The sequence below is a fragment of the Miniopterus natalensis genome, chromosome 4 (genome assembly GCF_054644295.1).
Source record: "Miniopterus natalensis isolate mMinNat1 chromosome 4, mMinNat1.hap1, whole genome shotgun sequence".
Lineage (NCBI taxonomy): Eukaryota > Metazoa > Chordata > Mammalia > Chiroptera > Miniopteridae > Miniopterus > Miniopterus natalensis.
The window spans coordinates 53220155-53234466 of NC_142084.1; the positions used below are offsets into that span (position 1 = coordinate 53220155).

The following is a 14312-nucleotide window of genomic DNA, read 5'->3' on the forward strand; positions in this document are numbered from 1 at the left end:
TCACAGCTGGTACTTTGCACAGCCAGGATTCAAACCTAAACACTCCACCTCCAGAACCTGTACACTCTAATGGCATTAGATGATATCGGATACCATTTCTTTCACTGAAATTATATAATTTTATTGCAACCTTCTATAAAATCAGTTTACCATAGCCATGTATATACACATATACCTGTTACAAAACAAAAATATGCTAGCGACATCTAGTGGCATTACTAATCTCCATCTACAATGGACTATATACCGAGGTGTTCAGTATCAGTATACAAAGTAAATGAAGATGTTATAAATGTTTAGGAGGGACAGTGATCAAAGAAATGTGACCAAAGATTAAATACGAGACGTTTGCAATTCCCAAGCAATCTTCAACTTGAATATTTTCTTTATCCTTTAAATAAATAAATAAATATCCTTTCCACATTCATTTGTTTATCCTTTCACTTGTTTATACATTTATTTACACGTTACATATGCGTTATACTCTGCACATTTTGTACACTCAGTACTGTGCCAGAGCTAAATAATGAATTTAGGAAAATTTATGAGAAAATCCACATCCTTATAGACTTTTGGAGGAAATAAATGCAAATAATATGGCCATTAAAATCTAGTGTAAAAAATGCGAAGAGAGAGCAGTGTTGGCAAAGATTTAATCAACTTCACTTGGAATTAGAGGAAGGCTCATAAAAGAGATGATAATTCTAATGTTTCTACCTTTTCACAAACTATTATTGATCTCTTGCATTTAAACCTTCAAAGCACCGTCACTAGGTTTAAATGTCCATAAATGCTACATTCAACACCTGTATGTTACGTTCATCACTTTGCTGATAAATGACTAGTGGCTTCCTATGATCTGCGTAACATAAAAAAGAGACTAGAAGGCCAAAATGCTTGATTTAAAATCCAGGCTCCATCACTTACTTGCTGATTTATATGGAACTTGCTACTTAAGTTCTATGTGCCACAGTTTTCTCATCTATACAGTGGGTGGGACGATTATGGTTTCTAATTGATCGGGTCGTTGTAATGAATTATTATAGTTATTCTAAGGCTCTGTGGGGTGTAAAATTTTCCGAAGGTATACCAGCATGGAAAATAATGCTAAAAACTACTAAATGTGAAGACTTTTAAACAGCTTTTAAAATTTTTTTTACATGAGAGAGGTCCATTTAGAAAAGAAACAGGTATTGTATCCTAGAATTTAAAAACAACAAAATAACTCGAAATTATTTACGGAAATAATTTTTAGGGCACAAGTCTTCTAAGAGATATCCCGTTTAGAAACCTGAAAAGGGGTAGACCAATTACAGTTAAGTTAGCTAACATTAATTAAGGTCCATGCAGCTTCGCGGTGCATATTGCGAAAATCATTTCAAGGAGCCATCGTCATTGGGTGGATTACCGGACACACCCCTAGAGTTCGTCCCCAGAAGCTGCGTGGTTCCCGAGGCGCCACAGGGGCGAAGGCCCCCAGCCCCGCAGCCCCGCAGCCCCGCAGCCCCGCGCCACAGGCCCCCTGTACCGTCCACCGGCTCTCCGGGAGGCCCTTTCGGCCTCCGCAGGCGCTGTGTCACACCACAAACGCCAGCACACGGACGCAGGGTGACCCCGACCCTACACGCCTGTGCCACCGACCGCCTTACCTTCCCGCACCGCGCAGGAGCCAGGGCTAGGAGCACGAGCGCGTACCCCCGGCCGGACCCGCGCTGCCCACGGGGGTCTCAGCCGCCGGCCTCCGCCCGAGGCGCGCAGGCGGCTCTCGCGACAGGCATCCGCCGCGGCCCCTGAGAACGCTCAAGATCGCGCGAGATCAGGCTTCCCTGGGAAGAGAGCTGCGCGGCCGCTGAGCTGCAGGCCGGCTGCTGCTTCCACTACCTGAGCCGCGCCTGCCGCCCGGCGCATCCCAGGCCATCCTTTCCCTGCCCCTTCACACACCAAAAAACCTCTCAGCGTTCCTCCCCCTCTTCTCTTGCCGAGCCTGTCTGTGTGGATCACAGGCACAAACAGAGACAGAGGATCTGGAGTGAGCTGACGCGATTGCAGAGAGCGGCAATCTGAAAATGCACGTGCTGGGTAGGGCTTGCGGTGTGGTTGCAAAGGGGCTCAGCTGGAGGAAGTCTCTCCTTCCAGGGAGGGCAGCCTGTTTCTATTCGGGCCTTCAGCTGACTGCGCGAGGCCCACCACATTTCGGAGAACCTGCTTTCCGCAAAGTCTACTGATTTAAATGTTAACCTCATAAAAAAAATAAAAATAAAAATAAAAATAAATTACAGAGATATCTAGAATAATGTTTGGCCAAAGAGCTGGGTCAAACATTGACACATAAAATGTCATGTTGACACAAAATGAACCATCACAAATGGCTTCTCTACCTCCTATCCCAATGCTACTTGTCCTTCTTTGTCTAAACTTGTCCCACTTCCCTAACCCTATAAATCCATTCTGATCCCTCACCAGAATTCTTTTAATCCTTTTGTACCACTGCTTCAGGATCTTATGTGAAAGTTTCTATTGAAAGCCTTAGAACGTAGATTAGCTCACACTTTTACCTTTGCTATCCCTGGGTTTGTGAAATGTGAATCTCCTTGAAAACAGGGACTATGTTAACTTACCACCGTGTCTGGGAAACAGTATTAAATAAATACCTGTTGTGTAACTGGAATCTTCCATTCAAAAAATATTGAGCTCCCGTGATTATGAGAATATAAGCTTTACAAGCTCAAATGTTCATATCTGTTTTCTTTTCTGCTATATCCCCAGTACCTAGAAGGGTGCCTGGTTCATAATAGCACCTTAACAGCTATTTGGTAAAGGAATTAGAAAAAGTCACTAGCAAATAATAAAGGAATTAAGTAGAGCATAAGCTGCATGAAAATGGAGATTTTATGGTTTTATATGTACTCCAAACACCTAACACAACTCTGGACATAATTGTTCATTAAATGAATTGCACTGACCCAAGCAAAAATTCAGCAGACTCTGTATTACCAATTAACACCATGTGGGTGAGTGCTTTTATTTGCTGAAAAAGAAAATCACATTATAGGAGAGGTGCTGTCAAGTTATAACAAATAAAATAAAAATTATAACTTGTTTTTATTATATAAAGCATTATGCCTCTCTGGGAATCTTTCACTTGCCTTCTATTGTTGAGCCACCCAGAACTAAAATATTGCATATTTTAAAGTAACATTGAATGTACTTTATACATTTTAGCAAGAAATGATAAATTTTAAACATATCTTTGTAACCCTACAAAATATGAATTTAACATATATGTTTTAAAGTACCCATTCTATACTAAAAATAAAATAAAAGTCAAAATGAAACAATTAATTTCAAACTTTTATATACATCTTCCAAGGACAAAAATTCAGCATGCTTGTTTTTCTGTATAAGTGTTTAACTTTCAATATTTTAAATAAATGTACTAATGTGGCTAGTTGAGGAAAGTTCTAAGATTAGTTAAATTATTTACACAAGCTTTTTGGCAATAGTAAAACCAGGAAACCCCTGCTAAGAGAGACCGGTACAATAATAAAATGCATATTTTATTTAAGGACTAATGTTTCATTAATTCCATACAAGAAAGCTAAGAACTCCTAACCAAAAAAGTTTTTAGGTTTCAACTTTTATTTATTTTCATAATGAAGTCAAAAGATGGTTGGGGATTGAGATTAGAAAAAGAATATTGTTCCATGCTTATATGACTAGAATGTCCATACAGATGACATCACATGGAAAGATGTGATTACATCAGTCATTTTCAAACCCCCAAGTCTATCGCCTCCTCTAATCGATGTATATATGCGTGAATCAAAACCAGACTTATTAAATGAAATGACACGGAAAAGGAAATTTTACTAGAAGACTATGCCATTATTCCATCTCTCTTGTAAAGTTGGTAAATGATATAATAAAAATATTTACTTTTCCCTTCATAGGACCTAATTGGTGACTTGAAGGAGAAGCTTTCAGATCACTTCAAAGATGTTATGGTTGGCCTCATGTACCCACCACCATCTTATGATGCTCACGAACTCTGGCATGCCATGAAGGTAGTGGTCTGATGCAAAAATATACCCGTAACAGGTCCAGGTCCATATTTTGGTAAAGAAGAAACTACCCTGTGATGTTGCTGCATGGGATCAGGGAGAGGGAATGGAATATCTGAGCAAAGATGAAACAGTGGAAATTCTGTGATCAGGAGAAGTGGCCCTGTTAGGAGAGGAGGCCTCTAGAGTCCACTGGATGGGATTAGCCTCTTCTTTTGTTATACAAATTCAGATTTACTGGCCCAGCTGAGCTACCAAAAGGAAAAAAAGGAAACAAGTGTCAGGGACTTACTTGATTGTCTCTCCCTAGTATGTATTCATATATTAAGAGGAAATGTTATGTCACGTGAACTTCTAGAAATGATTTGTAAAAATTTGGCTCATTAAGTAAAAATAGGATACCGAGTCAGATACGAAATACAGGTGGCATCTTTATTTGGATATTTTTGTGATTTTAAGTTAGTCCTTTACAAAAACTATTGTTCAAATGTATCTAAATTTTACTTCTGAAGGATTAGAATCTTCTTTCTCACAGGAAAATAATTTCTATGAAATAAATCTACTACAGATTTGTTAGAGATTTTGTTGGCTAGGGACAGGGGACAAAAAAGGGTTTTTACATCTTTCCAAATGTTGATATTAAACACCTGCAGAACTGTTGAAGTCATTCCAATACAATGCCTGCCAATGGCCAGATTTCCAGCCTGTGAGCAATGTGGGACAGGAGAGAGGAAAGGAACAAAAAAAGAAGGGAATCTGAATTTTGACCATCATATATTTGTAGATCAGAATAGGCATTTACAAAATTCATATGAATTTCAACAAATTTGCTTTTTTTTAAGTTTCATATGTCAGTTCCTACCTCTTGCAAAATTATGTGACTAAAAACTATAAGAAGGAAGCCATGTTACTGTTTAGATGAAACTGTAATATTTTATCTATATCTCATAGAATAGTAAGGATTTCTGAAGCTTTTCCAAAAAAGATGTGCTGTCTTTAAAATTACTATCCGAGAAGAACACAGGGTGGGGCAAAAGTAGGGTTACAGTTGTGAATATGATAAACACAGAGGTAATTCTTGTATTCTTACTAATTATTGTATTATTTTCCATACCAAACCTACTTTTGCCCCACCCTGTATATGCATTTGACTGTAAGAGACCACATGAAAGTACCCAATTCAAATGTTTAGGCAAATGGTACAAAATTCCACATGTATGAAAAGGCGGGGAGAGGCCCCTAAACATCCTTAGGAAATTCAGAGACCGAGGTTCTAATTTCAGCTTGCCAAAGAACTGATATCTGAGCCCCCCAAAATCAGTGTCATAAGCATTGTTTAAACATCTTTTTCCATGTTATTTAGAAATGCCCATGTTGTTTTATTCTAAATGAAGGAACACAGCTGATAAATAGCAGAGCCATAACTGAATTGGGCTTATCTTGAACCCAAGCACACTTCTTTTGGCCTCTGCCACCACTCAGAATCCCAGGAATGCTATATCCCTTTATACTACATAAGGTACAGTTATTCCCAATACAAATGCCTTTATATTTCTCTCTTTCTGTCTTTCCAGGGAGTAGGCACTGAAGAGAATTGTCTCATTGATATATTAGCTTCAAGAACAAATGGAGAAATTTTCCAAATGCGAGAAGCCTACAGTTTGCGTAAGGAAATACACATTTTACACACATATAAACCTTATATTTTTCAAATAACATAAAATTTCACTTATGTATTTTAAAGGATTTTCTAAGGCACTCTTGTATCTGAAATATCACTCACCCAAGACCAATTAACTCACTAATTAAAATAGATGATTACAGTATTAAAAATGAAATAATTGCTCTGGCCGCTGTGGCTCCTTTGGTTGGGTGTTGTCCTGTGCACCGAAAGGTTGCTGGTTCTATTACAGGTCAGTACACATGCCCCGGTTGTGGGCTTCATCCCTGGTAGGGGGCATGCGGGAGGCAGCTGATAGATGTTTTGGCTCTCACTCTTTCTCTCCCATTCCCTTCCTCTCTCTCAAAAAACAAAAAAATATATATTTAAAAAAAAATTTTAAATTAAAAACATTACAAATGAAATGACACCCTAGACAATCAAATTAAGCGAATTTTCCAGGAAAATAATTACAAGTTTCTATGAGGTGAATGTTTATATTAAAACAGGAAACTGCCAAGTGTGGCAGTTCAGAGATCATTTTATCTCTTACCAAAGAGAGACCAGGTGTATAGACAAATAAAGCAAAGTACAATAACTGTTCAGCTAATTGTACAAATATGGGTAACTACTTCACTTTATATAAATTTTATAATCACTGTAATCCACCTCAAAATCAGATTTTTACACATTTTAAAAGTAGAAAGGTTAACTTCATTTTCAAAAAGGTTTAATGCATTATGTACTATGTGACAATGAATGTCAAGAAAGTGTTCCAGACAGTCTCCTATATTGCGTTTGAACAAAAACAAGACTTTCCCAAGAGGAATGAAGTAAGACCCTTCACTTAAAATATTAAAGTGAGACAAAGCACTTGGGAAAAACTCTGGGCTGAGCAGCAGCCTATGGAAATATAATTTATAATCCTAAATTTTGAGAATTAGAGAATGTGAAATGACTTTCAATGTTGTTTTTCAACTTTGGAATGAAGATAGAATTTTTTTAAGAAAACAGACTGGTGCCAACATTAGTACTATGTGTCAGATTTCTTTGGTGAACTGTTCATTGGCTTCATCTAACTAGAAGGTAGTAAAGGACAGAGAAATACCAACAAGCTGATTGTATTTCTTATATTTTCCACTCAACTAAGGAAGTAGCAATAACGTATTCAAAGTGCATGATATATGGTTCTATAACTCATAGCTTTAACATGGATGTTTTCTTACTCAGAATACAGCAGTAACCTTCAAGAAGACATTTATTCAGAGACCTCAGGACACTTCAGAGATACTCTCATGAACCTAGTCCAGGTAGGATACTGAAAAAGTCACAATTTTGCACTATTAAAAAATATATATGTTTCATTTTCAAAAAACAGAACAGAAAACTCCATTTTACTCCAGTTTAACAGTGAATTCTATATAATAACATTTACTGAATTCAAACTCAGTTCAAGTCGCTGTAACAGAAACATGAGTTGGGTGTAGAAAGAGACAAATGTGAAGAGTACACGATCTCTGCTATTTTGCTGTCTTCCTCATTTGCTATGTCAAATCAAAGACAGAAGGTGTGGTTGCCTTTAATGTGTGTTTAACGTGATTAAAAACTTCATTCTGTACTTGACACTATTTTGTATGATTTAATTAAAGAATGGATAATAGATTAGCCAGATTAGAGCAAAATAACAATTCCATCCATTGCCAGGAGGCATGGATTTTAATTATTTGTGTGGGTATGTCTGTCTGTCTGTGTGCCTGAGTTATTGTCAGTTTTGAATCAGGGATAAAGTACGGAAGAAACCATTGTTGAAGAAGCCAAGCATATACTGCCCCAAGTGGAGGGGAATGGTAATTCACCCTGATTGGATTCCTTCAAGTTGTTCAATTGAAAAAGTGGCATAGTACTAAGCAAGTTAAATTTAAAATTTCAGTTAAAAAAAAAATTAAGAATTTGTTTTATTGTGTTTGGTTTTGATTTGATTTGCTTTGTATTTGCATGGTTTGGCTGCATAGTTCATAAACTGCCCATATGACCAATCTCAACTAATCAAGTACTATTCTGAAGATTTTAAATCTAGGATTGTAACATCAGTTTTTATAGCCCAGCTTGAGTTCTGTGTAAGTTGTAGAAATAAGCTTATTTTAATTTGTAAGAGAAGTTGAAGTCATTATAGGGGAAAAAATAATAATTATTAATATTTAAAAATAATCTCACTAGTCATGTCAATTGAATACTTTCTAACTTTGAAATAGTGTGAGATTAATTTTAATGAAAACATTCTCTCAATTTAGAATAGTCATTATTTTTTAATTTTCAAGTAATGATGCTACATAATATAAATTAAAACAATTTCCAATAAGAAATTCATGTTGGTGTACATATTGTTGCTAATAGAAGAGTAAAACTAATAATCCCATTGTAAATTTATGAGATGCATTCTGATATCAAACACATTTTTTTTGGTCTTAATATCCAAATAAATATGTATTATTGAAGAAAAACATAAATAAATAGGAAAAATATGTATTTCTTTAGGACTACTTAGTATTCCAATAGGACTGTATCAGTGTCCACCTTGTCCTTCTGCCAAATTCTGCTTCCTCTCTCTCCTTTCCACTGGTGTTGATTCCAAGCACATTCCATAATAAACCAGAGCATGCTGATCACCAGCTCAGAGTCTCCTTCCCAGCGAACTTAACTGGCTATATCTCTTCCTTTGAGAGATGAGGAAACTGAAGCCCAGAGAGATGAAATGGCCTTCCCAACATTACACATTCCCTGCTTGAGAGGGCTCATATAAAAACAGACTTTAGTACACTCTACATCCATTGTTCACTTTAATTAGCTTCCAAGTCCATTTGATTCCACTCCAGTTCTACTTCTGTTTCGTAAAATGCCAAACACACACATAACTTCTTGGAATCTCTGCACCTCCTTAAAGGCTGAGCTATAAACCACTTAAAAGTAACTGACACCTAAGAACCAGCATCACAGTTACTTTTATAAAGCAAACATTCTTATATTTCAGGGGAAAAAATGCACTTCTGAAAATTAGACATGAGAGAAAATAAATCAGACGGGGGAAAATAACAATAATGTTTTCCCTTGATGTAATAAGGCAATCAATCGTATTCATAATTGCAGTTCCTTTTTCCTGAAATTAAACAATAATGTTTTATTATTGATAGAGTATATATGTATGTGTATTTGTATATATAATGGCATTATCTCTATAGACACACATATTTTAAAATAACACACAACAATTTATTTCATCACTGGGTTTCACCTAATTTGTATTGAGACTTTACAGGATAAAGTATAACTTCTTAACTTCAATTTCTAGAGTTTGAACCTTAATTGTGTATGTGTGTTTAAACTTAAATAGCTTTTCAGTGTAATAAAATTTTCCCATCAACATAGAATATCAAAAACAAGAGTAAATAGATACCTAGATTTTATCAGAAACCAAGAAAATTAATGAGGTTTACTTAAAGATTATATATTCATAAAGTTTCAAAATGCATTTTCCTTAAAATTTAAAACACACCTTACATGTATAAAAGTGCATACTTAAGAGACATTACTTATAGAAAATAGAAGTAAAAAAGCTTATAAAAAGATGTATCTTTGTATAACCTCTCTTAATATTTGTATTTTTTGGAAATCAAAAGTCCCATGATAATTCATACTTCTTAGTAAAAACATAATTTATCTTAAATTTTTAAATATTTTGAAGATATTCTACTGACTCCTGACTTCTACATTAATGGCTGCTCTTCCATTTGGAACTCCTGATTTAGGATTTGGATGAGTACATTGAAAAGATTGGAAAAGATATAAAATGAATTAGGAAATTGAAAAAGCCCACACTTTCTGTGGGGTATGCCATTCCACAGAGAATCTATCCAAATATTTTACAAAAATAAAATGGGGTCCTTCTTAAAGGGGTGTGAAATTTAGAGCTGATAAATTCCAACCAGACAACTGAGGGGTGCTGCAGTGTAACCAAACCTCTTCTACCCTCTAGCTGGGATTATTATTCTCTGTGTCTCTGTCTGTCTATCTATCATCTATCATCTCTGGAAACAAGGTATGTATTTAGATATCTATTCTTCTTGGCTCTGTTATAATTCAGTTGTATGTCCTTGGATTTATCATTTAACCTTTTTGTGATTCAGGTTAGAGAGATTCACTCTGTAAATTAAGGGATGTCAACCCATCCTTCTCTCAATGCCCTCCTAATACAAATATTCTAAATTTCTTCCATTATTATCATTATATTCTCTGCCTCCCTCTGCATGTGACTCTCAGAATCAAAGGAAAGACTGTCCATGGCTTTCATCTTTCTCACACCGTGAACATTAAGACACACCTCTTTTTGTGAATTAACAGAGATTGAGGGAATTAGAGCACTGGAGCCTTAAGGTGTTCATGAAATGGAAAGCACTGAAAATTACTGTCATATTTTCTGGGAAAGAAGATCTTTCATTTAATCTATAGAGTATTTTCCTACAAGGCTATTTCTAATAAGTTAACAATTCAACCAGAACATGTTCTTCTTAAAAACTAATGCCAATCATTAAACTGGCTCACAACACTTCCTGTGTGCTTTTATCAAACTAGAGTTACAGGAGATCTAATTATCTGTCAAATAATGAAAAATGAGTCACTTAGAGATTAACTCATCAATATGTGCAAATCACACTGGGGATGATAAATATTTTCATAAAGAGAAAGAATGGAAACTACCCAGCTGGATGGAAAGAATGGAAACTACCCAACTATCTCCTGGTCTTGGCTGTCAGGATTCCCCTCATGACTGCTCCTCAGGCTTGTACAGGGAGGCCTGGGATGTTATTGCCAAAGGCTTCCCGTGATCACCTGTGTCAATTTACCTGCTCCAAATGTCTTCAGCTATATTCTAAGTCCCTTTATTTCTTCCTTTCACATTTTTATTTTGCCCCTAATCCAACTTCTGTGCTCGTTGATGCCATTCACATCTCAGGCTTTTTTTTATATGACAAAATCAGCTTGACTCTGCCTTGGTGGGAAAAGCTAAATCACAGACTTAACTAATTCACATCCTCCTAACCCATCAGTCTTCTTAAAGTGCTCCTGGCCATTAACTGCACAAAGAAGTAAACAGAGAGGTACCATTCCAGCTAAATGTCCGAAAATCTTATCTTTCAAAAAAATTCAGATACACAGGACTGCAGAAAAATCTTAAATATTTCTCACGAACACTCCAAGGGTACATGTTTACTTAGCTATATAGTTTAATTGGAAATCACTAAGACAATGTGAACGACTTAAAGTCACATGCTTGGTGAAGATTAACAAGGGAAGGATCGTAAGTACAGACAAGAACAAGAGATGGAAAAGTAAAAGGGACTAACCAGTGCAGTAGAAAGAAAGGACAAGAGAGTGAGGATCCTGGAAGCCCAGTGATGAATATATAGCAAGGAGGAGAGAGTGACCAATTACTTCAACTTCTATTGATAGGTCAAATAAGCTGAAGCCTAAGAATTACTATGATAAGTTTTTGTTATTAAGTAACTGCTATATATTGCTATATATCCACAGAAGATATAGTGTATTAATTGCTTTTAGCAGTTTCTTGCTTTGTGTAAATTAAAACCATAAGAGAGTAAGCAGAGGAGATTGTCTGAAAATAATGAGTTCTTTAGCCTAAAAGTATAGTAACCAAATCCCAGGGACAGAAATAGCACTGAAATAGAATAACCATCCCTTTCTAACAATCAGACCTTGGTTAATTCACTTAATATCTATAAGCCCATTTATTTTTTATCTCCAAGGGTCAAAACTACACAATCTTTAAGGTCCCTATATCTCAACACTGCCGTAATTTGAAAATAAAATAACACCCATATCTTACCTTTCAATAAAAGTATGTTCACTCTAAATGTCTTCTATTCCTTGCTCATATATGTATAAAACACAGTTATGTGCATAAATACACAGATTTCAAAAATAAGAATTGCATGTATACATTCTTAGTCACCAGGTATTTTAAGCAAATGAAATGAAGCAGGAAAAAAATGTGTCAGATAGGCTCAATCAGTCTTTCCTTAGCTATACTCCTCTAGATAATACACAACTTCTCAGTCATGATTAAAAATATTAAATTTCCAGGGCTACAAATTTACTCACAAGAAAATTTCTCTATGAATACATGGATCTTTTTCATATGCCTCCAACTTTTGGTTAGCACGGGGGGGGGGGACCCTTAATATTTCATCTAATACGGCAAATTTAATCCATACGATATGTGGAACAGTCCATGTGAGCATACACGGTCAATCTCATTTATATGTTTATTGAGTTAGACACTCAACTGTGAGATTTCTGGCCCTCCTTTCTCCTTCTAAGAAGGCACTTGGTGAAGAGGTGTGTGTGGTTTATGAGGGTGTCTTAGCAGCAGAAGAGTGCTAGTGTCCTCACATCATGAGGATGTTTCCCGCATCCTTGCTCATCTCAGCTATGGAAAGGCAGTTCTGGGCAACTCTGGACATGTAGCATATGGGTAGAAGTTCAGGATATGAGTGTTTCTCAGTGTTCTCTGTCAAACCATACAGCTGGTGAATTTACGAGATTTAAAAAAGTTTTTTTTTTGGTCTCCATTTGGTCAGAGCTAAGTAACCTTTCGTGATGGTTTAGTCTCACCTTTGCTTTCGCTGGAGCTGAAGAATCCTCCTAAGGTCTAGCTGTGTCTCACACATTTCCAGCCCCATGGTCTACCATGTAGCCCTTGGCTCCTGGAACCACCTGTCCCTGCCGTGGTCGTAGACAATTCCATCTGTCACACTCCCTAACCAGGCTCTCAGCTAGCATGCCAGTCCCTCCATCGGGAGCAGATAAGAAATTTGTGGAGTGATAACATACCCGTTCATGCTATTTAGGCGTTAAAGGTAAATTCAAGAGAGTTATACTCAGCACCTCCCTCTGCCCAATTATGCTGTGTCACTGCTTGGGACCCTTTCCTGAGTTTGGAAAGATGATAGGAGCAGAAACCACTTTATCCTCAGTGTTTTCTCAGCACAGATTATGTCTTTTTTTGAAAGAGAGAGAAAAAAAAAAAGCCTTTCCTCCAGATCTCAACCCAAAGGAAAGGTTAAACAAACTGATCACTCATCTCTTCCACCTTTCCTTCCTTCTTGTGCTCGGGATGCTCAGGGACCCGGGGGCCTGCTGTGGCTCCCTCCTTCCCTCCTCTCCTGAAACGGCCATTCCTTAGGTCAACGTGGCCATGCCTGTTCTTTATCTGACGAAGGGCTGGGAGTGAAACAAATTCCAAAATGTTATCACGCCACAAAATCTAGGTTTCATGATTATTTTGTTGCATAATGTCTTATTTCATAAGGCAGAGACGGAATAGTAGCTCATTCTTTCTCAGTGTCTTTGCCCTCTGACCATGTTAAATCCCATCTTTGCCACCCACGGCCAGGCAGTGGATGCTCTTTTTGATGGGGAAGAAGACACCGCACAGAAAGTTGGAAAAGTGAAAAACATTTCTGCATCTTTGAAATATTACCACTGCTGCAAAGGAAAAAAAATAACAAAAAGAACACACATTTTAAGAAAAGATATTTAATAAAGTATTCAAGAAATACAAGGCTAGCTCTAAATAATGATAGAAGTTTCTTAGGAATTACCAATGAGTTTGCGGTTCAAAGACTGTGTCCCAATAATTCGGTCTGAGTTGTCAACTGAGAGCAGTTACGAAGGAAAGCCTGTGTTTATCCTACAGGGAAGCCGAGAGGAAGGATACACAGACCCTGCCATGGCTGCTCAGGACGCGATGGTGAGCAGAGCCCGCTCTCAAACTGCCTGTAAAGAACCACCGTTCAAGGGGCCTGGGGAGGGTGCGGTGCTAGTTCCTGCGTGTGTGATGTTTCAGGTCCTGTGGGAAGCCTGTCAGCAGAAGACGGGGGAACACAAAACCATGCTACAAATGATCCTGTGCAACAAGAGTTACCAACAGCTGTGGCTGGGTAATCATTAACCGGGATTCTTTCTAGATACTTAACTGATTATATAATAGAACGCAAGTCGTTAACTGGGGGAAAAAACTCGGGGGGGGGGATGTAATATACAAATGGAAAAAAGCCATTTATCTCAAAGGTACTGCTTTTGCATTATGATTATTCAGACACGCCTCATCGAATGACCTTACTAAGTAATGAAGTTTCCCTTTCATTTTATTTTTTCCAAAAACTGAATGTAACGTTTAAATAATGAACCTTTGAAAACCATCTTTGTTTTTGATGGAGAACTTACTCAAATATATTAGCTGTTTAGTGTTAGGCATGGTATATGTTCTCTTGAAAAGAATATAGTGAGCATAGATTACTCCGTCTATAGTGAGTCAAAATCCTTATTTTTGACGCCATGAGTTACATGAAGCTGCCGTATTGGTCCAAGAGTTGCACTCATATTAGTTTGCACTTTGATTTTCCCCAGACTGCTGTACCTTTGTGTTTCTCTTATTTTTTAAATTTTTTTATGTTCTTTTTAACATATAAAACACACAGAAATCTATACAACTTTTTAAAAAATGATCTACTTCA

The 14312-nt window shown here is 37.0% G+C and overlaps 1 protein-coding gene across 1 annotated transcript in view; it reads left to right on the plus strand.

Moving 5' to 3' along the window:
- The window catches only part of ANXA10 (annexin A10), a 39189-nt gene that overhangs the window by 17749 nt on the left and 7128 nt on the right, over window positions 1-14312 (plus strand). The window contains exons 3-7 of the mRNA XM_016200265.2: window positions 3951-4064; window positions 5636-5726; window positions 6952-7031; window positions 13493-13546; window positions 13643-13736. Of these exons, the coding sequence (XP_016055751.2) occupies window positions 3951-4064; window positions 5636-5726; window positions 6952-7031; window positions 13493-13546; window positions 13643-13736 (433 nt within the window). The remainder of the gene's footprint in view (window positions 1-3950; window positions 4065-5635; window positions 5727-6951; window positions 7032-13492; window positions 13547-13642; window positions 13737-14312) is intronic.